At 46.9% G+C, this 22,866-nt stretch overlaps 3 protein-coding genes across 9 annotated transcripts; 1 reads left to right on the top strand and 2 right to left on the bottom strand.

Moving 5' to 3' along the window:
- Nucleotides 1-8: 8 nt before the first annotated feature.
- LOC125717601 (fructosamine 3 kinase related protein) lies at nt 9-4,340 on the bottom strand. The gene is made up of 6 exons (XM_048990734.1): nt 4,113-4,340; nt 3,278-3,429; nt 3,053-3,144; nt 2,357-2,439; nt 2,119-2,241; nt 9-1,494 (listed from the first exon to the last, which is right to left on the bottom strand). Exons 1-6 carry the CDS (start codon nt 4,251-4,253, stop codon nt 1,156-1,158), a joined length of 930 nt encoding a protein of 309 aa, XP_048846691.1. The 5' UTR covers nt 4,254-4,340; the 3' UTR covers nt 9-1,155.
- A 159-nt stretch (nt 4,341-4,499) lies between these two features.
- Nucleotides 4,500-7,288, top strand: arl16 (ADP-ribosylation factor-like 16). The gene is made up of 5 exons (XM_048990767.1): nt 4,500-4,699; nt 5,378-5,435; nt 5,989-6,105; nt 6,194-6,309; nt 6,419-7,288. Exons 1-5 carry the CDS (start codon nt 4,638-4,640, stop codon nt 6,582-6,584), a joined length of 519 nt encoding a protein of 172 aa, XP_048846724.1. The 5' UTR covers nt 4,500-4,637; the 3' UTR covers nt 6,585-7,288.
- On the bottom strand, nt 5,917-20,524 carry LOC125717561 (epsin-3-like). 7 transcript variants are annotated; one of them, XM_048990645.1, is made up of 12 exons: nt 20,307-20,518; nt 15,745-16,477; nt 14,471-14,589; nt 13,034-13,108; nt 12,541-12,630; nt 11,449-11,535; nt 11,067-11,205; nt 10,786-10,959; nt 9,708-9,806; nt 9,181-9,411; nt 7,806-8,142; nt 5,917-6,363 (listed from the first exon to the last, which is right to left on the bottom strand). In XM_048990645.1, exons 2-11 carry the CDS (start codon nt 16,340-16,342, stop codon nt 7,853-7,855), a joined length of 1,902 nt encoding a protein of 633 aa, XP_048846602.1. In that variant the 5' UTR covers nt 16,343-16,477; nt 20,307-20,518; the 3' UTR covers nt 5,917-6,363; nt 7,806-7,852. The 7 variants fall into 7 exon arrangements, with proteins under 7 accessions (XP_048846602.1, XP_048846607.1, XP_048846603.1 ...); XM_048990650.1 differs by lacking the exon at nt 7,806-8,142 and having other exon boundaries at nt 9,203-9,411; nt 20,307-20,517; XM_048990646.1 differs by lacking the exon at nt 5,917-6,363 and having other exon boundaries at nt 7,230-8,142; nt 20,220-20,518.
- Nucleotides 20,525-22,866: the final 2,342 nt, after the last annotated feature.

The following is a 22,866-nucleotide window of genomic DNA, read 5'->3' as shown; positions in this document are numbered from 1 at the left end:
ATCATAAATATAGATGTTTTTCTTTATTTTTCTATTGACAAGCAAATGAATCAATATCAATAACTGTAGTTGTTAGCACGTATCTCAAAATCACCAACATAAAAACGGCTTCAAATAAACAGGCTTAGAAACAAGCCAGCAAATTATACATAAGCCTTTTCAATTGCACAGCAATATATGCAACGTATGCATCGTCAAATCACCATATTATTCATTTAATTAGTCACTACAAATAACTGTAGAATACGTGCACGCAAGCTTATAGAAAAACCGAAAGTTCCTAAATTAAACTTTCTGTATCATAATTATTCTTTGGAATCTACACCTCGTAGTTTGCATGGAATGTTAACTAAGACATTAACTTAGTAAGGTTTCTAGTCTTTGTTATACATTCATTTAAAATGCTAATTATTAATGCTTTGTGGAAAGAAAAAATATTTTATGATTTCATAATTCCACACTTAATTTACCTTCTAAGACTTGTTTTTAGCACTCTGAGAATAGCCAATGTGTTCAATGTTAAATTATTATGCTATTGAAACCATTCATCCACCTACCCACCCCTAACGTCTTATGGTGAGAACTACTGGAAACCTTTTTAAATAATGATTAACATGTGCTAGAATTTCTCTTTGTTAAGTGGGTAAGCAGTCCCGACCTCAGTATAGAAGACTTAAATCCAGTAACTCTAGGAACCAGGTTCGAATTCTAGCTGTACTCTTCAAAGGACTATTACAGCTCACGTTAAGGTAAAATACATTCACTTTTGCTTGATCTATGGTTAGACATCCAGTAAATTAATTAAGTGGAGTACTAACCGGATGCCATGCATTGTCAAGACAGTTATATAATCAGTACAAATGTATATTAATATCTCAGTACAGACACTTTGCAGTTATATAATACCTGCAAATTATACTGCATTAATTGAATAGTCCTCCTCTCAAAACAGAAAATAGGCTGTTACAGTGTGTTCCTGCAGTTTGTCCAGAACATCTCTTTTTATGCTTGTATTCTGCATGAGTAATAATATCAATGACTGTCATGCAATTATCACACACCTGGAAAAAGACGGCACAGTGGAATTTCAAAGGTTTCGCTTTCAGCTCGGAAAACGACGGATGAGAGGTGGGGTCTTTCAGGCAGATGAACGGGCTACTTTGCAAGGTCTTTCATGATGCGCAGGGATGAGCCCTTGTAGCCACCACCAAAGTGGTTCCAATGGTTAAGGTAATGGAAAAGTTGGTAGAGCTGGTGCCTCATCTCGAACCCGGGCGCCTTGGGCATCTTCTTGTGGTAGGCAGAGTAGAAGGAGCTGCTGAAGCCGCCGAACATGCCGGCAATGCCCAACTCAAACTCCGCATGGCCGTAAAAGGAGGCGGGGTCAAATATAACGGGGCCATCCACACACTCCGCTACGTTGCCCCCCCACAGGTCACCGTGCAGCAGGGCTGGGACCACCTCTATACCTGTGAAGAGCTGCGGGATCTTCAGCTGTGCGGGTGGGCAACGCGTGCAAGAACCAATGGAGACACATAGTTACAGACAGGAAGGGGAGGGGCTTAATGTCAAGACAGGAAGTAATGACAGGAAGTGAAAAGCAATAACGGATGATCACAGAGATGCTAAACAATGGAATAACATTATTCAGATAAATAAATCATATTTAAAAGAATAGAATAAGTTCCCCTATCTCAGCAAGTCGAGCATTGCACTAACAATGCAAAAGTCATGGGTTCAAATCCCATGGAAAACACATAAAATTGTAACCATTCCCTATATTTATTTGGATGAAAGAACTATTTAAAAATAAAATAAACATTAAGCTTTCCTTGTTTTTTGTTATTGCATAAATAAATGCTTAACAACTCTTTAGTAGTCTTTCTTGATGATTACATTTACATGTTTGTGTGGTATTTAGTAGACTTTTTTTAATCCAAACATGTCTCCTTTTTTTGAGAAAACAGGATCAGACAGTCCCTAAGCATTCGGGGGCTTAAGGGCCCCGCTGAAGAGCCCGGTGATTAAATCACACTGTCAACACTGGGATTTGAACCAGCGACTTTCCAATCACTTTCCAAAACAATGACGTGCAGAACACGATTCTCAAAGAGCTACCTGGAGTCGAGACCACAGCTCTCGGGCCTCCCGGTCCCCATACGTCTTCTCCGCCAAGTTAAGCTGGTGTTGAAGTCTTTGCTGACAGTAGAACGACACCCAGTCACTCTGCCAATCGTTTACCTGAGGATAGAAGCTCACACAGAGCCACACGTGTAAGAGAATGTGGCTCCAAAAGGGTAAAGTAAGGAGAACGACACATAGGTGAGTCACGCTCATCTACCACACAGTGGCGTACCTGTGGCAGGTAACCACAGCAGGTTACGGTGCCGAACCCAAACTTGTCGATGAAGGTTGCATCAGACTGGCCTGCTCCTCTTCCTGCAGTAATAAAGAAGTTACAATAACAGAAATGTACATCTAGGCGATAATGAAAAAAGCCACTTCACGACATCTGCATGTCGTACAACTTGTGAGCCAGCAGGGGGCATTATTGCTTTACTTGAGAAAAGCCAAAGGCCTGTCATGAAAGCCAGCCGCAAAATCTCTACAATAATTGTATCTCACGGATCAAAAAAAAAGTCTTCAAAAAAATGACACCATCCTATTTTTATGACAATTATCTATGCAGTATCTACAATAAATTTAAAATCACCAAAATCCCAATATTTTTGCATTTTTTTAGCAGAAACTTTTTTCCAAAGCGGGGTCAGACGATCCCTGGAGCACCCCTGGAACTAGGGGTTAAGGGCCTCGCTCAGGGGCCCAAAGGCGAAATGACTCTGCCGACCTCGGAGTTCCAACCTGTGACTCCCCAAACACAGGCCTAGCATCCTATCCCAGACAGCCACATGCTTATAATTTCACCATCAAAGTCTAGACAAAAACTGCATCCTACAGAAAGTATCACATGGAAACTTGTCCGCCTTTTAACTTGAGACGTGGCTTTTAAATGCTGTGTGCAGGCCGCAGTCGGTGCCTCGGCATATATTACCGACGGTCTGCTGCTCCCTGTCCTGTCTCTCTCTCAGTCTCTGGTTGTGAAGGTGCAGGTCAGCCAGCTGCTCGCCCAACTTTGCAGAGTGTCTGCAGTAAACAGACCCCCGCAGCCCACAACGCTTCAGAGGCAGCATTCATCCCACAATTTTCTGATAATCAATCCTACACCAAAACTTTCCCCTTAATGGAATCGACCGACCAATGCGATGATAAGTGGTACCTGTTCAGGCTCCCCATGTCAAGGTGCTCCATGACGAACACTGCACCCCCGCGCTCCATGTCTATCACCTTCACTGGTTTCGGCACGCTCACAGTGGCAGTCTGTAAGATGGCCTCCAGGCTGGCCATTTCGCCATCGAACATCAGCCTTGCCTGTGTCACATCAAACCCATGTGTATAATTTTTGTTTCTAATGTCATAAATTTGCCCACTGATAAGTTGGATGCGCGTAAACTTTTTGCAATACATGAAATATTGGCCTGCCCTCTCATATGACAAAACGTTTTCCATAAAATTGTTATATTTTTGCAGTTTAAATCATGAGTTGGTGGAACGTGTGATGTCAAAAATAAGCCAATATAAAGGTGTAAAACTAAGTTTCATGTACTGCCCTGCAGTATGGTGAAAATGCTCTAAATTCATACTGTAAATCTAGAGTGGGTGTGTCACTTCTGTCAATTTTCTATACAGTGTAAAAAACGGATCTCAACCCCCGATGGAAAATTCTTAACAACAAAATCCTTACCAACCTGTACAATAGGATATTAGCACAAAGCAATGACTGCCTAAGCAAAATCATAATGCAATCATTTAACGACTACGTTTAATGGGATTAACCAGACAGTATCGTCTTTCCACGCTAATTCAACTTTAGGATAAGTCAATGGTATATACTGTGCCACTACATATAGCATTCAGACATTTTAAAAACAGACAATTCGTTATTTTATTACCAAGCATATAATAACGTGCGAAATCTGCTTTACCCCACACCGACATTTGCAGTTGTGTGCACAGATCAACAAATAAAAGCAATGCTGCAACTAATCAAGGACCTGACTCTTATGGTTTATCTTCACAAACACCATTCCGGTGTCAGTACAGTAGCTCTGTCCTTCGCTGATACACCCCCCTCCCGAGCGGCCAGTGGCTTTCAGCGAGGAAGTTTGCAGCTCCTTTTTCAACAAGGCTTCCATGTTTTGCCGTCGTAGATAAAATACAGCGTTGCAGCACGCCGAGGTCAAAACTACAACTACTTTCCGGAAATTCTTTTCCAAAAGAAAAACAAACCATGTGTAGAAGGAAAGTTTTGTTCCGGGTCACATATTTTTTTGGTTCTACACCAGGTCAAAGCCGATAGCCAATAAAACATTATTAGTGAATGATTGATGTACAACTGGACCTATCATAGAAAGCAGCCTTACGTCGCTATGGTGACGTTGGAAGCTTCCACGCCTTTTTTTTTAAGAAATATAGCATTTGAGGGAACAGCAAAATACTCGGTTTTGTTATCTTTCTGTTTTAGAACAAGAAGAGTGGGCCAAGCGACACTCCCCTGAACTTCTTGCAGCGCCGGTGGTATGTGTTTGCTGCTCGGACCCACCGCGGTTGGGAAGACGCTAATGCTAAAGCGGTTACAAAATATCCTTTGGCAATGTGCTCATCCAAAGAGGCTTGCTTGATTATTAGCGATAATTACATCTTTATATTCCATAGGTTACGTCAAGGCTGCAATGCTGCATTCGTTAAATTATACGGGACTATTTAATTATCCTCGACGTATGTGTGTGTGTTTGCATAGATCACATTTGGGGCCCAGAATGTCCCCAAAGTGGGGTAAAACCTGACGCTTCCTTAATTTTTCCCCATATTTAGATAACCTCAGTTTTATTTAAAAAATAAATAAATAAAAAATTTGTGAATGCAATCAAAAAAGTAAAAAGCCCAAAGTCTTTGTATTTTGGTTGGTTACTTGAGGTTAGGGATGGGTAGTTAAGGGTGTCGTGATTGGGATTATGGTTTTTCCCCATAGAGACGAATGGATGGTCTCCATTTAGATAGGTAGACCAACTTGTGTTTGTGTGTATGTGTTTGATGCACACAATTGACTTAACACTGCCTTAACATTTTTTTGCACCCTCGTATCGTGGTCAGGGTCACTGGGGTTACCTTGGAGCTTATCCCAGGCGTTGTATGGTGCAGGGTTTGGGTGCACCCTGGACAAGATGAGCAGCATCTATATAAAGCTACGATCGATAACTAATTGTAAATGCATAACTTCTGCGCTTCCATGTAACGTTTCTCTTTGACGAAATCAACAGCTTCATGTACGGAACGAGGCGCCCGAATCAGGAGAAGCTCCGCCTACATTACCGACTGTAAGCTGTAACATTATCTAGCCACGTTAAATTGTGTGCATGTGTTCTGAACTGAACCAGGTCATCTTACCTAATGACTCACTCTGAGTGAGTGGGGTGTGATTATGGCATCAAACCTGATGCGTCGCCAGGCGTTAGTGTCTTTTCTTTCGATCAGTTTTTCTTTCTTCGGTTTGATATCTGCAACTTACATTCCAGGTCATTTAAATCTATTTTATCTTCCTCTTTGGCGGGTTGGGGATTGTAATATTTACACTGTACTTCCTGAGAGAAAATTTAAAGATGAAACTTTTATGCAAATGAAAAGTAACCTCAGAAGTTGTTTCGACATTAATCTATAGATGACATTACCGTCATTGTTTAACGTGCCTCACGTGTCTTTTCGGTTAAAGGTCTCGCATAGTCAGTGCACCTCATTACGTTAAATTACCATCTTGTAAGTGGTTGTTTGCATTGGACACAGCTACACAACGCTTGTTAATACAGGCAAAAGTACTTTATATCTGGTTTCGAATAGTATTGTTGGGGTTTAGAATTTTATTTCCACTTGCAGGTGGGCACCAACCTGACTGACCTGACGCTGAAGAAGGGGAAGGTGACTGTCAGGGAGGTGGGGGGCTGCATGGGACCCATTTGGCCCAGTTACTATGGCGACTGTTCCTCTGTAATCGTGAGTGTTTTCCCTTTGGATCAGACACTAGAGAAATATGCTACACGAGTCTTAATTCCTGAAACTGCGTGTGCATCTCTTGACGCAGTTCATGGTGGATTCCGCCAATATTAGCCAGGTGTCGTCTTCCTGCATCCAGCTCCTCTCCGTCCTTTCTGCTGCGCCACTGAGAGGTGCCTCGGTCCTCGTGATCTTCAACAAGACGTGAGATGCCGGCCGCCTCCGTCAAATAGCCCCGCACGTATCAGTCCCTTGAGTCTGTGGGGTGGAAGGCCACTTTATTAACGGCCACCCATCGGTGTCATTCCTTCAGTGACCTGCCCTGCCCCATGACCCTTATGGAGATGAAGTCACTGTTCAGGATGGATGACATCATGGCCTCAGCTACTCAGCCAATCACGGTACTGGAAGCGAGCGCTCGCACTGGGCAAGGCCTGCATAAGGTGCTCAACTGGTTGGACTCTACTCTAAAAGAGTGATTTCACCATTTCACAACAAAATGAATTGTGTGTACTACAGTGCCTTGTGACAAAGCTGGCAAGTTGTGACAATCGCTTCATTTGGCAGTTTGGTCTTGTCACAATTTTGAATGACTCTGGAATGACTGTCCTCTTATAAATCTGTGTTTCACCAAGCAGCTCATATTTGCACTGCTCTATGAGACCCACATTTAATTACCACACATGACCCGAAGACGGTCCAAGTGTACAGTGTACCAAGGGAGTCCAGTTCACTTCTTTTTCTTAAAGTAAAATAAAAGTCGATTAAAAAGCTATATATAGCTAGAACTGACCACTAGGAGGCAGTCATGAGAAGGATAGATCTGATGGAAAGATGACAAAAATGCATGGTGGGTTGGATCACCATGTGCTGACAGGCAGTGACTAGCTGTCAGTGACTAACTTTCCACTGAACTAAATCAAGTCAGAGTGACAACACACATTCCACATTCTGCAGGGCTCAGTCTGCTTTCCCCTACCGCTCCATCAGGCTGATTTTTATGTCGAAAGAAATGTGTTTATGCATGCATGCGTGCATGAGGGCCAAAGATGAAATATTGTATTTTCAGGATTATGGTAAAGTAATGGAATCAAAAGCAAAACTTTGCAGGCCAGCGACACGAATGTCATTCCATCAGTACTTGTTATTTTGTACAAAATAAATCCCTCACACTGTTAAAACATACATTCAACAAACAAATGCTTTTTTTTCTCCTTCCCCATTCCGGTCCATTTTCCCGTAGCTCATGGTGTCCTCCTGTCTTCTGGAATTCGTTTTATCAAGACTATCCAGTTACATTCAACCATCTGTGAAGAGCAAACTCAGCCCATTAGGTCAAAGGTTAAAAATGAGGAGTTACTGTGTCCTAAGATTCTAACTCAGTGCCGGTTTGTACCCGAAGTAAATTCTAGTGAAGGTTCAGGGTTGAGACAGTCCTCGTTTTTGAATAGTTTAGTGAAACGGTACAAGTTTAACTTTCCTCAGCATTTGGCTCGGTGCCATTACCACACGAGAAGCATTAGAATACAGTTTCTTTCCCGGTGCGTCTCTGCTTTCCCACCCCGTGTTTTAGAAAAGGGACGTTTATGTGGGTGGGTCAGGAATAGCAAATAATAGCTAATATCTAAAAATTACTTCTTTAAAAAAATACTAGTGCAGCTCGGGTGGAGCTTAACCAAAAGCTGAGCTTGGAGATATACCGGCATGTTCCGGAACGCAGCCTAAAACGTCACGTTAGCCCCGACCCTCATAAGAAAGGGTTCTGCCTCTGTTCTTCGGCGGGGGGGGCGGCAGAAAATGGGAGCAGGGAGCGAGGGCGATCATCCGGCATGTCGGGGAATGCGCGCGTCACTGGGAAGGCGGGGGGCTGGGTGTAGGGAAGATGCAGAGTGTGGGGCTGTTGGCTCAGGGAGAGGGGGGCGGCGTGCGGGGGGTGGGACGCCGCGAGGGGCTGCAGGGAGGCTAAGCCGGGCCGGATTTGGCTGGCAGTCTGGCGAGCCTGGTGGCTGTGGAAAGGGTTAGAGGGGTCCTTGGGTCCTACAAAGTGAAATACAGGAGAATGGGAGATAAAATTACTAATATATTTTGACCATTTAACAGTAACATTGAACATGCATGTCATACAACTATCTAAATGAACAGCTTAAAAAAAAAAAAAAAAACAGAGAGGCAGAGATCAATGTTGGAATGAACAACAGCGTTATGAAAGGTTGGGGCTCAGATCGGGACGGTACCCAAAATTAGCTTACGATGCAAGCACTCCATCTCAAAATAAAGTGCTGTCTATCTTTTAATTGCACAAATACTGTCCAATAACCTTTTTTTTAAATCATTTTACATATTTATTTCTGTAATATTACAATATTCTGTTACTGGGATATTTTATGTCCTTTTTCTTATTGGTTTCCACCATGCTTACATGTCCGCACGACGTCCACCATTTCCATTTTGCAAGGTATGTACGTTTGACTGAGCAGCACAGAAATGCATCACACCCTGATCCACAGCGTAGTCCCAAGTCAGAACCCCTTCCCTTTCCAGACCCACAGGGCTGTCGCCGCCTCTCTAGATCCTGCTCCTGAGGGCCATTACGCCTAATGAGTCTGACCATTCTCCTCTGACCTCGCTCATTAGCAAGGTGTTTTTCCACTTAGATTAGGCATCTTAGCCCTTGTAACGTTTAGCCGCACAGTAAGTGAATCCCATTGACCATGCCTGCTGTATGCAGCCACACGATTCGCCGTTTGGAGAAGCAGGATGTTTGCATTAATGAGCTGCAATTACGTAAAGTAGATCATTTTAAATATAATGAAAGTTATATTAGGACATGTACTAGTATGTACTATCACTACTAAACGTACTAAAATATTAATAGATAAATCCTTTGACCTATTATTACGACATTTTTTAATGGCCTTTAAATCCACCATGTGTCGTATGACATTGGCCAGCTATCGTTTTGCATCGGAAGACAGTCCCGTCAGTCTCAATCAGCCGTCCAATCATGCTGCAGTTACAGACAGACTCCATTTCTCCATCGTCCATTTCCTCGTCACTGAAGCGACCCAGGCTCACCTGTGAAGAAGGGGTTCTTCACCTTGGCCGGAGCGCCTGACGGGATCAGGTTGTCCAGGTCGACCAGGGAGGCCCCCACGGGGCCCAGGAAGGACTCGGGGTTACAGCCGGCCCGAGGCGACGGATCCGGAAGCGCTTTGGCGACTTGAGACAGATCGAGGGGCTCCTGGGAACCTGCGCCCTTGTTGTTCAGCTCCTCATCCTCCTTAGGCTCCCCAAACAGGTCCCCATCTACAGGGTGGGACAAAACCTCCATCCAAAACCATCCCCCATAAAGGACAGTGCCATGACCAATGCACAGACCATGCTAGATATATAAAACAGCATATTAAAGTGGAATGAAATCTATCTAAAAATGTCACCAATTACATATAATATAACCCGTTATCTGTGAACAAGAGAACACTGGCTCCAAATAATATACTCTGCAAACTGGTATCAGGAAGCACGATCTTTGTGGGAACAAAATAAAATATGAAGGAAACAAGCTGGACTGGTCCACGAGGGAATCCGAGGTATGTAATCACCTGTGGGGCTCCCAGGGCGATAAGCTGACAGCGCGTGGTGTGAGTTTGCTACCGGGGATTCTTCTGACAGAGCCGAGAAAGGATCTACGCTTGAAGAGCCTGCAATGACAGAATGACAGCATCCTGAGACTCAAAAACAGCTTAGCAAGGCAATAACCCATAATGTACAACCAGATAATACACCATGTAACCTGATACAGAGCCTTGGAACACAGCGGACTACATGTATAGGGAGCCGCGAAGGCCGCCTGTTGCCTCACAGGGAGCCCGCAAAGGGCACCACCGGCGCCTCACAGGGAGCCGCGAAGGCCGGCGCCTCACAGGGAGCCCGCAAAGGGCACCACCGGCGCCTCACAGAGAGCCCGCAAAGTGCACCACCGGCGCCTCACAGGGAGCCGCGAAGGCCGGCGCCTCACAGGGAGCCGCGAAGGCCGGCGCCTCACAGGGAGCCGCGAAGGCCGGCGCCTCACAGGGAGCCCGCAAAGGGCACCACCGGCGCCTCACAGAGAGCCCGCAAAGGGCACCACCGGCGCCTCACAGAGAGCCCGCAAAGTGCACCACCGGCGCCTCACAGAAAGCCGCGAAGGCCGGCGCCTCACAGGGAGCCGCGAAGGCCGGCGCCTCACAGGGAGCCGCGAAGGCCGGCGCCTCACAGGGAGCCGCGAAGGCCGGCGCCGGCGCCTCACAGGGAGCCCACAAAGGCCGGCGCCGGCGCCTCACAGGGAGCCCACAAAGGCCGGCGCCGGCGCCTCACAGGGAGCCGCGAAGGCCGGCGCCTCACAGGGAGCCGCGAAGGCCGGCGCCTCACAGGGAGCCGCGAAGGCCGGCGCCTCACAGGGAGCCGCGAAGGCCGGCGCCTCACAGGGAGCCGCGAAGGCCGGCGCCATTGTTTATGACCAACACCTCCACCGCCAGCGCCTCACAGGGAGCCGTGAAGGCCCCAGCCAGCGTCTCACAGGGAGCCCGCAAAGGCCGCCGCCGGTGCCTCACAGGGAGCCCAGAAAGGCCACCACTAGCGCCTCTCAGGGAGCCTGCGAAGGCCGCCGTCAATGTTTATGACCAATACCTCATACAGTACCTGTCTGAACAGGGAAGGCCCCGACCTGGCCTGTTGGCTGTACACAGGGGCTACTCTTCGGTGGCTCCCAGGGGTCTGTGGTGGAGAGCTTGGGCCCTATGGACAGCACTGAAGTATCGGAGGCTGGGGGTGCTACCCAAGGCTTTGGGATTGCCGAGGTACTGGAGCACGGTTCTACACAACAAAGCATGCTTATGCAGTGAATTCGACTAACGATGTGCTGTAATAAATCTGAACTGAAAATGGCCACTCATGGGCTTCACCACAAGGCTGATGCTTACCTAATATATCCCAGGGATCTGAATGTGTCTGACTAGCCGGCTGGGAGTTGCCAGTCCTCTGGTCCCAAAGGTCAGCACTAGGGGCATGTGCAGAACTAGGGCCAAAAATGTCCACCTCGTCCGCAAACGTAGAATGACACTGCAAAACAAGAAGAGCAGCTACATTACGACCAATTCATTTTCTAGTCTATTGGATGAAAAGATCTGTGACTGAATCGTCTTTTTAAACCTGTCAATATAGGACTCTAGGTTCTACCTGTTTTGCAGGCCCTCTATGGTGCATCAAAGACAACTTCTACATTGATTAAATCTACGCATGTTTATGCTAATTTAACTTGTAAATGTAAATGCAAATCGTGACAAAACAAGGTCTTTTCCGTACAGCTCCTCCTCCAGCTTGAATCTCTCTTCTGCTCTCCTCGAGCGCCTTCTGAAGCAGGGACTCATCTCCTTGGCGACTGCGTTGCTCCTGGAGACGATCACGAGGTACGAGTCAGGGGCTGAGCGAGGCCTGCCAACCGACACGCGCCTCGCTAACACATCCCGTTAACACATCTCCGCCAGCCGTGACACGCTCAGCCGCACTGAGTCAGACACGCTACTTGACTCACCCGCGGACCAGCTCTGACTCACAGGCACATGGACACGTACTCATTGGACCACAGGGGCTGCGCTCGGCCAATCACAGCGGCTGGGAAGCCGTTACAAGTCAGAGCAAGCGGGGGAGGAGTTTGAACGCTGCAACAGCTAGGTCTGGGTGTAGGTTTCACTTTTTTCATCTTTTTTTTGGACAGACTGCAACAAAAATTCCCTTGTTGGGAGGGCGGTGCTCAGGGGGTGGAGGAAGGGAGAGCCAGCTGACAAAGACGGGTAGGATGTCCCCTCCCTCCTGTCCATGTGTTTAAATTGGTGCGCAATGTTTTTTGTGCCTCTGGTATCCTGGAAGCGGTCGCACAATGCACTGGCCTGCAGGCTTAAGCTTCTCCCCTCCCATTTATTCCTCTCCGTTTCCTGCCGAAAGGGCCCTTTTTGTGTTCGCATAGTGTGCTGCCGATCCCACCCCTAACCAACCCGTGAAGGGGATGGAAAAAAAGATGCAGCTCCCTGCCAGGACCTGTGTCACATGGCTCTGTTCACTAACACCAACCAGAGGCTGTTTCACTGTTCCCGTAAGACGTGTAATTTGCAAGGGGGGTGGAAAAAAAAGTATATGGGGGCTTTATTAGCTAAATGCATCATCAGCCAAAAATTGTCCATTAAATCTACTTATAATCAGTTTTGCAGGAGTTGAGAAGCATCAGAGGCATTAAAGTGAGGAGCTGGCAGGCTGCACTATGCTGCCTGGGACGGACTCCAGACATCCCCATGTTCCTGATCTGGATAATTAGCTGGAAGATGGCTGGATTAAAGCGGGGGGGGGGTGTTAGTGGGAAGAGAGGAACACAGGCATTTGTGAACATGTGCGTCTGGCTACCTGCTGATGCTCTGCTTCGCTCAGACTCAGGGCTATCTGGAGCTGGGTGTCCTCGTCGATATCCAGGGCGACCGGAGGAGGCAGAACCGGCTGAGGAGACAGAGGTACGGAGCTGCTGAGATGCAGGCCAGCAGCCACTGACAGCGTTTTACCCACAATGCACCCTTGCATTCAGGTTTACTTTCAGATCAGGAGAAGCAAGGATGTAATTATACACATCTTATACACACATATATCAGTTTTATATAAAAATAGACAATTGATGCCACGTTGGCCGAGCTCTGGGAATGTAAAACGACGTACCCTGAAAAGTCAGACAGAATTACACACTCTGAATTGTTTGCCAGAAATGTTTTACTGGATGGCCTCTTTATCTATATTTAGAGACTCGATAGAGGAAAGCCAAGCCCAGAGAAGCACAAACCGACGCTCGATCCCCAATGTCTTCCTCGGGCCTTTTAGGCTCGGACCCCGGCCCCTCCTCTCGGCCTACCTTGTGGTTCTCCTTGCTAAGACGCAAGGCCATCTCCAGCTGGGCCTGCTCGTCAGAGTCGACAGCCGGCTGCGGCTGCCGGTGGGACAGACAAAAGCGGAACAGAGAGCAGTAAGAGTGCATCTTCAGAAAAGGTATATATGACATCCATCAACTGACTGATTCATCTTCACAGTCAAAAAGGCAAAGTACCTTTGCCATCTTCAGCTATACAATCTATAGGTTATGTGCCAAGATGAAATTACAGTTTTGATGGTTATAGTGCAAGAAACAGTGATAAAGAGCATACAAATATGACGATGACACTGACAATTTAAACATGACTTACTGAGACATAGATATAAGACAGACATAAAAATTGTGTCAGCACTCTGGTCAGCTGACTGACACATAAATAGCTTCCTCCCACCAAAAGATAGGCGGCATCAGCCTGAATTTCAAAACTTTAGGCAGATAAGGGACTTGCGGGGAATCACGCCAAATCCACATCAGACGGCGGCATGAGCAATGCCAGCCGGCCTCCTCTCTTCATTTCTTCGGCCTGTTTTTCCGCCTCCTACAGGTTTCCACCGGAGCAACATCACTCGGTCTCGACTCTGAACAAGTTTCCGGGCAGCCCTGATCACGACTAGTTTCCCTGAAAATGATTTCTGCTTTTCGCTTACAGAAAGGTGCTAAAAAGGCCTCTCGTCTGCCGCTTCTGGGTCAGCCCACTTGACAAGTTTATAACATTTCTTATGACAAGTGCGAAGTTTCACGCAGCTCCACTCCTTGTCCGCTCACTGGAAGCGGCACATGAACTTAAGCCGACTCCATGACAGGTATGTGTGTGTTACTGCCTCACTTGTATGTCACTTTGCACAAAACTACTTAATACATAAATAACATTTTTTGGGAAAGCAGTCAGTCAGACAGGCCCTGGAACCACATGGGGGCCAAGGGCCACACTCAGGGGCCCAATGGTGACATCACACTGCCAATTACAGGAATCCGATTACAGCCACAGTGACCTAACCTGCCGACCCACACATAGCCCAAGCTGTTTACAAGGATATAGTTCAAAACAGAATAATCTAAACTGGAAATGCTTCATTTTCAGACTGGTACTATTTAAAGCGGACTATCTTGATCCCTACTCCAAATCAAGCCTAGCTCCAGAACGGGCCGCAGAATGCACTGGAAGGCTGTCATTGGCACACGTTAAAAGTCTTTAAAAATAATATGGACTTGCTTCCTTCCTTTTATAATTCCCATCACTGCCTTTGACCCCTTTCTTTTCTATGATAGGCAACCGTGATAAGCATAAGTGGATGAATGGATGCATGCATGCATGCATGCATCAATCCATGCATGCATGCATGCATCAATCCATGCATGCATGCATGGATGGATGGATGTCCCTGTTTCTGTTACAGTTAGCACCCATTTTCTCGGTACCTTCTCGCTCTCCTCCCGGCTCAGCGCCAGTGCCACCTGCAACTGCAGCTCCTCTTCCCCACTGCTCTGTGGACGGGCCTGCTCGAGGTCCGACGACGCCCGGCTAGGGGACGGAAAGGCTGCGGAGGGGGAAAGGAGGGAAGCGGAGAAGAAGGAACGTCAGGATGCACCAGGGAGACACATGGGCGGAGCAACGAGTAAAGCAAAGATAGGATGCAGCTGTATGCGTTTGGTATTTCGTAAGGCTTTGTAGATCTATTTTTAGGGCAGAGGACTATTTTAGTATGATTTGTTCAGCCTATTTTAGTCTTTCTTTTCTTAAATATCAGCAGCGGGGCTCCTGCGCATTCTACCAAACATCTTTACATCAAGTCTCCCCATCAGCACTAATGCACGATGATCGCCTGCAAGCCCAGAAGCCCCGTCCATCACCAGAGCAACGCTGAAGCATGACCCGCTGATGTCTGCTGGCAGTCCTAACGAAACGCTGGACAGAAGCCACAGCTCTACGCTATTCCAGAATGCCGCTCGCTGATTAACCTCGCTATGCGCTCAGGTTAGAATGATTAGTATGTCTAAGGGCAGCAGGGAGGCCAACTGGCTGCGATTCCTTGGAGTATTTTTCAGAGTATTATTACTATACAGTAGAGGTATTGTTCCTCACCCTGTGGAGTTTCTCCCTACTTCTCCCTTCTGCATTAGACATTATTTTCTCTATGTACCATGCTGTCCTTGTTCAATTTCAACAACCCTGCATTCCAAAACCTGTCCCAACCTTTGATTCTGATTCTGAAAATCTCGTCATTTCCAACATCACTCATCAATTTTACTCGTCAGTTATATGAGCTGGAATCTCTCCTGACAAACAGGGACATGAGGCAGGTTGCCGATCCAATTTCATAAAATGCTGACGTACGATATTTAAATCAGAGCAGCGGCCAGATTATCCATTAACAAAGAGGGGAGGGAAAGCTTCAAAACAACTAGCCAAGTAATTTCACAAGCAGTGCTGGTCAACCTATTCGACAACATAGATGGCCGCCATCTCCTGAGGAGGTGCTGCCTGAACAAGCCAATTTCACTTTGTGTCAGGTAGAGGGCGCCAGCAGTGATGACTAGTTAGGGTTCCACATGGGCTTCAACCAGCACTCGCTACGAGTGACAACAATTAGTAAGTGACATATGAGTTCTTCCCCTGATTGGTTAACGACTGACACCCGATAGTGAACGAAAGTGTTCACATAATGCCGAGTGACGACCATAGGGAGACTCACAGTTCCCCGAAGAGGGGGATGCCCTCGAGCGACCAAACTCTTCCCGGTAGACGGCACTCATGCTGGGCTGGCGGTTGTGGCGCCCTGGGTAGGGCGGGGGCAGTTCCCGGGCCCCCATATGCACGACGGGCCCCGCTACGTGACCCCTGGCGAGCAGCGCCTCGGCACGTTCCCGCTGGAGCCGCTCGCTGTCCCGGATGAGACCCGTCACCTGCGTGGCCTTCTCCCGCACGTAGCTGCCGTGATCGCGTCCGTCGCGGTCAACGTACTGGAACTCACGCAGCGCCTGGATCATCACCATGTTCTGCCGGCACTGTTGGGCCACTTGCTCCGAGCCGGTCTTGACCAGGTAGTCCAGCAGGATGAGTGCCTTGTGCACATGCCGCCAGTTCTTCCCGTGGTCACTCAGGCGCTTCCAGATGATCCCCATGACCTCAGCGAAGGCCGGCATGCTGTAGGTCAGGTCGGCGATCTCCGACATCAGCGCGTTAGATGGTCCCCAGGGGTCATTGGAGGTGGCCTCGCGCACCTTAACTTCCGCCTCTGTGTAATTGTGGACGATGTTCTTCACCTGCCGGCGAAGCGACGAGGTCGTCATGGTTCCCGGGGATGGGGAGGGGAGGGGGGAGGGTAGCCAGAGATGACAGTCTGGTAGGGTTGCAGGGTTTCGAGGAGCCAGGGATGTCTGGACTCTGACGGGGTCTCAGATGGCGACGACTGCCGTATGAAACACCTAAGATAATGACACAAGTGTCACACCAAGGTCCTCGTTTGCCTCGAATATCCGGTCAGCAGAACTTGCAATATTTTATCTAACCAGCACATCACACACCAAGCGCACACAGACAACAAACCCTGCCACCTCTCCACATGATGGATGACACACAAATTAATCTCCTGCGGGGGAAAATCACTGGCAAAAATATTCTTATTTATAGACACATTCAACACAAACATCACCAAGAGGCCTGTTCTAAATAACAGCAAACCAGTGCTTATCAAAAAAAAATAAACTGAATAAAATGAAAAACCCAAAATAGCAAGTCGATCGCTTCGCAGACCACCACATATCGCGGGGCACCCAGTGGAAACAGAAGGGCAGCACGGGCCCAGAGACAGCCACGTTTCAGTGGTTCCTTGCACCTATCCCTGACCCGGAGGACTGTCACGGAGAGGTTCTGCCGCAGGGTCGCCGGAAGACAGTGCGCCAGCCTTCGCCTTTTTTTAGTCCGGGCTACAGCACCGCGACGGGCTCCATTATCCTCCGATCACACCCTGTGAAGGGCTATAATGGAGCGATCCATTAACACTCTGACAATGGCACTCCAACTATTGTCTCCGGAACATCAAACCCTTTGCGGGGGGTGTCATAAAAGAAAGAAAAAAAAAACTGTTTTTACACGTTAAGCACATATACACACAAACTGGATCACACACAGTTTTTAACCGAAGGCCAGGACAGCTGCACGGGAGGCAGGGATGATCACTGCCATGTACATGCGACTCTTTAAAGGCGATCTCTGCTCATCTTTCCAGAAAGATGTCTGATCCCAGCGGCAAACGCACACCCTTCAAATCATGCTCTGTGTTTGTCTGTGGTCCAGGTATACCTTACCTTGTGGGGACCAAATGTCCCCACAACGTGATGATAATGTTATGTTTCCTGGTCCCCATATGGGAAAACACTTTTGTAAACATTTGTGCAATGAGAAAACTAAAACTGCAAAAACTCTTGTATTTTGTTTGGTTACATATGGTTACGGTTAGGGCAGGGTGGGGGTTAAGGTTGTCATAGTTAGCATTAGCATTTTTCCCATGGAAATGAATGAGCGGTCCCCACTCTACGTTCAGCCTTAAGGAAAATGGCTCGGGTTCAAGGGTGAATCATAAGGTGGAACCACCCCCGCCCACACACTATGGCATTGAAAGGCAGCCCCCAGAACTTCCCCCCCCAAAGCTAACAAGCCGCTTTTAATCTGCACTGGCATCCAAACCACTCTGGGCCGACAGGCCGGCTCGCCAACCCACGGGCCAAGAAGCCTCAGGACCCAACAGCTTGAATTCCCAGCGGATCGGGTTCTACCGTGCGCTTAAAAGAACATGGAAAACGCCGGGCCGGAAGTCGCCCGACGCCGCAACCTTCCTGTGCGGCGCCCGACTTCGAGAAGCTCCGGCCATCTCCGCCGAAACCAGAAACCCCGGGGAACACTCAGGTATGATCCGATTGCGTGTGGGAAAACGGAATCAGATTCCCAAAAAATTCCCCCGGCATACATTTTCATGCTAGGGACACGGATAACCCACTGGTTGCAGGGGGATAGGCAGACAGCCAAGTGTGCTGGGGAGTGCGATGGCAGGTGCACTTCCCCAGCCCCACCATGGACATTTACCCAATTAGGCCCCTAAACGTAGCATTAGCCCCCTTCAAGTACAATGAACTTTGAGAGTTGAGGAGATGTATAACAGCGTCTCAGCCAGTAAGGTCACAGCAGCAATCTTAATGCACAAATGATGCTATTTGGCAAGGCCTGGGTTACCAGTCTGACCAGTGACCAAACCAGCAACTTCTGACCCTCCCCACAAGCTTCCATTACAGCTTGAGCAAGTGACTGACACCAGGGTGGTGATGCAACATTACTTATTTACCTAGTGGGCTGGCACCTCTCGGGGGCAAAATTCGATCACCCACAATTCCTGAAGCCAAAAAAAAAAAATTCATTAAATAAGGCTCTAGGACACTGGTGCATCATGGGAATTCTCTGCTCCACCAATGCCTTGCTCAAAAAAAAAAAAAAAAAACATAAAAAAAAAAAAAGAAAAACAGGAAGTGCCACCTTCGGCACTCTCACGCACACAAATGCTACAGGAGAGCATTTAGGACTCAGATAAAGAAGAGCGCCATGTGGGATTGCACACTGATCATTTGTAACATTTTGTCTGTAAGGTACTTACAACTGGTAATATTTATATAAATCAGTCATTTTATTTCAAAATCCAATAATAATAGTAAATATAAATTACTAGTAGCATTAGTAGTAGTGGTTAAAATTAAATATTGGTAAACCAATATTGCCCTTTGAGATTTTATTTTTTTTTAAATGAGAAAAAACAAACTGGAAGAGACGGCAGGAACCACAGTTTTGCATCATCACAAGAAAGCAGCAGAATTTACCGCGATTCCCTCTTGCACGCTGTCCAACTTCCGCACCGCCTCTCCTAAAGCCCATCCGCATCTAAAGAAGCCCATTGACAGAGCGTGAATGCTTTCAGCTGCACTTAGGTCCTGGTGACCGCACTTAGTTCCCAGTCATCACATCAATGTTGATATACAGGGTGAATCCAGGCAGGAATCTACAGCAGCCCCACCGAACTGTACATCCATCCCGCTCTGCTTCATACTTTCATACATTTGCTTTTATGTTTTATTAATATTATCCGCTTATTTCCGGTAACCTCGCCTATATATTGATTTTAATTTGGTTTGTTTTCTCGGTGACCCTTGAAAGCACACTAATGAATTTTTAAAAGGCAAGACCATAAGCTTTTCCCCATTAAATAATAAGATCCGAATCGCCCTAAAACGTTTTATGAGACTGAAAACTCAGCCAAATAAATATAGTCAGATAAAATAAATCATACTGAGCAACAGAATCTATTTATTCACTTTATAACTCTCCCCTCCCACGTATATACTTCCTGCACCCACGCCACAAAGAATACACGATAAAATACAACTACGTTAATTTGTATATGTGTGTGTATATAGGCCTACACACACATACACACACGTACACGTTTGTGTATAAACGGTGTCTAGGCCTCTTTGCATTTCAAGTTAACATCCAGATCACCGGCAAAGAGCTTATGCTTACATGGTTTTTGTGGATCACAATCTACGACCCACATACAGTGCTGTTATCGCGGCTCACAGGACCTCAACCTCACCGAAGGGGTGCACCTGTCACTCAGGTGAGATACAACTTACATCCCCATTCCGGACAGCGAAAAAGTTTCACTACGTTCCTAATAAATAACAAATGCAGGCATCGGCGCCGATCCTAAGCCCCTGCATCCCGCAATAACAGATTTCAACTTTAAAAAGCATCGCCTAGATATGCACCCCCCCCCCCACCACCACCACCTCCTCCTCCAAAGAGGACAGGACCCAGGCCAGCCATGCAGGCGAGAGGAGGTGCGTGGACACAAATCGGCGCATTATAATAAATATAAATGCATCCGATAGCCGCCGCGTTTCCCGAAGAGATAAAACCCGACACGCAGCCGTAGAAACTGCACGGTGCATTTTCTTAATATGTGCCGAGAGCCAACACTGCGTAAAAGTAAATCATGACTCAGCTGGTTTCTGTACTTTAGGTAAGAAGTAGCATCGAAATTTCCCTAAAAGAAGTCGTTTAGTTACTGTTGACTAACGTCACACCCACCACCGTTCATAAATTCCATAATAAACGTCAGACCTTATTTCTCAAGGTACTTCCTCCTGAAATTTTCCAGTCTAGTGTTACGCTAAAACAAACACCGAAAACAAAAAAAATCAAAATCACCATCAGCCCCAGGAATCGAAGCGGGTCCTTCGCATTTCGGGATCAGTTATATCCTTCTTTTCGGTCTCCACGTCCGAGAAAAGTTGCGAAAGGATATCATTCCTGGAAATGAGCGGGCAGCCAGCCGACAGGCGCGGACGCTGACATGCACAGGCGGCAGGGAGAGGTGGAGAGAGCGGCCGATGCCGTCCGAATTACCCCTTAACCCCTTCCGTCCTGGTGCGCAGCCCGGCCCGCTTGCATGACATCATTCCTGCGCGTGAACCTGCACCCTTTACCCAGTACAGTTACAAGTTACGAGAAAATTAAAAATAAGCAATACTATCATAGTCTATTCCAGCTGTGTTGGTCTTATTCAAACATTCTGGGAAGCTAGGACAAAACCTGATACCTCTCACATAATTTATATGCAATTACTAAAATTAACACAAATTAAAATAAAACATTCTGATGACAGAGTAGGAAATAGCACGCGTTTCCGAACTACAGTTTAATACTTTATGTAAGAAAATGATGACTGAATGCAGTGAAAACAAACGTAATGAATTAAAATATATAGGCCTACAAAACATGCATTTCAGAGATTGTAAAGTCATAGAAGTTGTTTTTATCGGAGACATTTAAAATTTTAAGTACATTTTTAAAATGGCTAATTGGTTAAGAACTAATAAATGACTTGATTTCAGAGTCATATTAACAAGACAGGTGGCAAGCTGAACTGCGGAGCACGCCATGTCAGCAAAACAGGAAGTCGGAGCCGGTTCGTTCCTGAAGCTGAGCAGCTGGCTGATGGGAGCTATATACAGGACAGACATGTGATTCAGAGAGTCTGCCCACATCTGAATTTCCACATAGATAAAACATGTCTTACTCTGATCCACTTTCACAAGTAGAGCAGCACACTCTAGACTTTAGAGTGGGAAGAGAGAGAGTCGTGTTACAAATGGTTTGGAAGCTAACATGTGTAAGAACAACAGCAGGGCCTTCAGTGACTCTCAGTGAAGCCCCGCCCCCTGATAAGCAGCCAAGACGTTTATGACCTGACCAGAGATTCTTGAAGGACAGGTTCCATGTCTGAAAATCCCTGGCTCATAGAACAGCTGTATTTGTTTGTTTGTGTGTGTGTGTAACTATGTAGATGGATGATGACCCACCAGCTAAATGTAATTCCACATACTCGTCATACTTTTAGGCCACTGCACATACCGAATGAGTCATGGGTGTTTAGTAAATTCTATTGAAAATGAGCTGTGTGTGTGTGTCTGTGTGTGTGTGTGTGTGTGTGTGTACGGGCGCTCGCACGAGTATATAAAGACAGGCACCATTTTTTGCACCAATAACAAAACCATTGTCCTATTTAAAAGGAATTTTCCCACAATCCTCTGTCACTTTATGTAAGACAGACGTAGAAAAAAAAGACTCGCGGCCAAGTTAATGCTCTTAATGGATACGGATGAAAGGCAAAAGAGGACGCGCATGAATATTTAATTGGCTGTTTTACAGCGGGTAGAGCTACTGACAAAAGTGTCTCAGGAACCAATATTTGCAGTAGAATGGCATAAACTGCAGCGACGCAAATTAAAGTTTCGAACGCCAGTGTGATGACGCTCAAAAGATGTGCCAAAACGCACGACGGGCTGTGATAAATTTGGATTTATTACAGAGACACAATTGAAAGTGATCGCAGGAAAGAACGGATGGGAGCAAAACTGCTTTGATTCCGGTCGGGGAAAAACAGGGCAGGGGAATTACTAAGTGTAACACAGAGCTAATGCCTGCGCTGAACTGGGATTAAAAATCAACCTTGGACTTTGAGAGAAATTTTAGCAAGCCGGCGGGGCTGTAGATGGAGAAATCCCGCTATGGATTTTGTCAGCCCACATACCTATCGGCCCACTGAGAAAATGCCTGCTATGCTAGATGGCCAATCCAGCCCTGATGGCTGCGCTATCCAACCAATCCCACGCAGTATAGAGCCCAAGGCAGAGGAGCAATCAGGGCGGGACGCCAGACCCTCGCAGGGCACTCACACGCGCACGCTCACGCGCTATAGCCAATGAGGAGATGCCGGCTTACCGCACATCGCGTCTTTAGAAATCTGGGTCCCTGGTCTTGTGGATTTCCTCCTGCAGTCTAAAGACATGCAGTCAGGCAAACGGGTGTCTGTAAGTTTCCTGTAGTGAAGACAGGCATGGATTGTTAACCATTCCAGGGAGTACCCTGGCCTACGATTCCAGGGAAAGCCTGCAATCCTACCCCTTCTGTACTGGATGGATGGATGGATGGATGGATGGAAAGATATGAATTCTGAATCAAAGGATCTCAACAGTAAACCACCTGGCCCCACATGCAACTTGAGACGACAGCCTCACAAATCTCATACCCAACGATACTGTTATATACACGACACTGTAGAAAAGTGCATTATGATACATTCATGCATTGGGGAGCAGTCCGAATGTACTGGAGAGAAGCACCTGTCAAACTAACGGCTCGCTTGGGGCACAATGGTGGGAATGTTGTTTTGGGGGGGTGGGGGTGAAAAAAAAACACTAAAACA

Source organism: Brienomyrus brachyistius, chromosome 22, assembly GCF_023856365.1.
Source record: "Brienomyrus brachyistius isolate T26 chromosome 22, BBRACH_0.4, whole genome shotgun sequence".
Classification (NCBI taxonomy): Eukaryota; Metazoa; Chordata; class Actinopteri; order Osteoglossiformes; family Mormyridae; genus Brienomyrus; species Brienomyrus brachyistius.
Note: the sequence above shows the minus strand (reverse complement) of the source record. Positions and strands in the feature narration are given on the sequence as shown.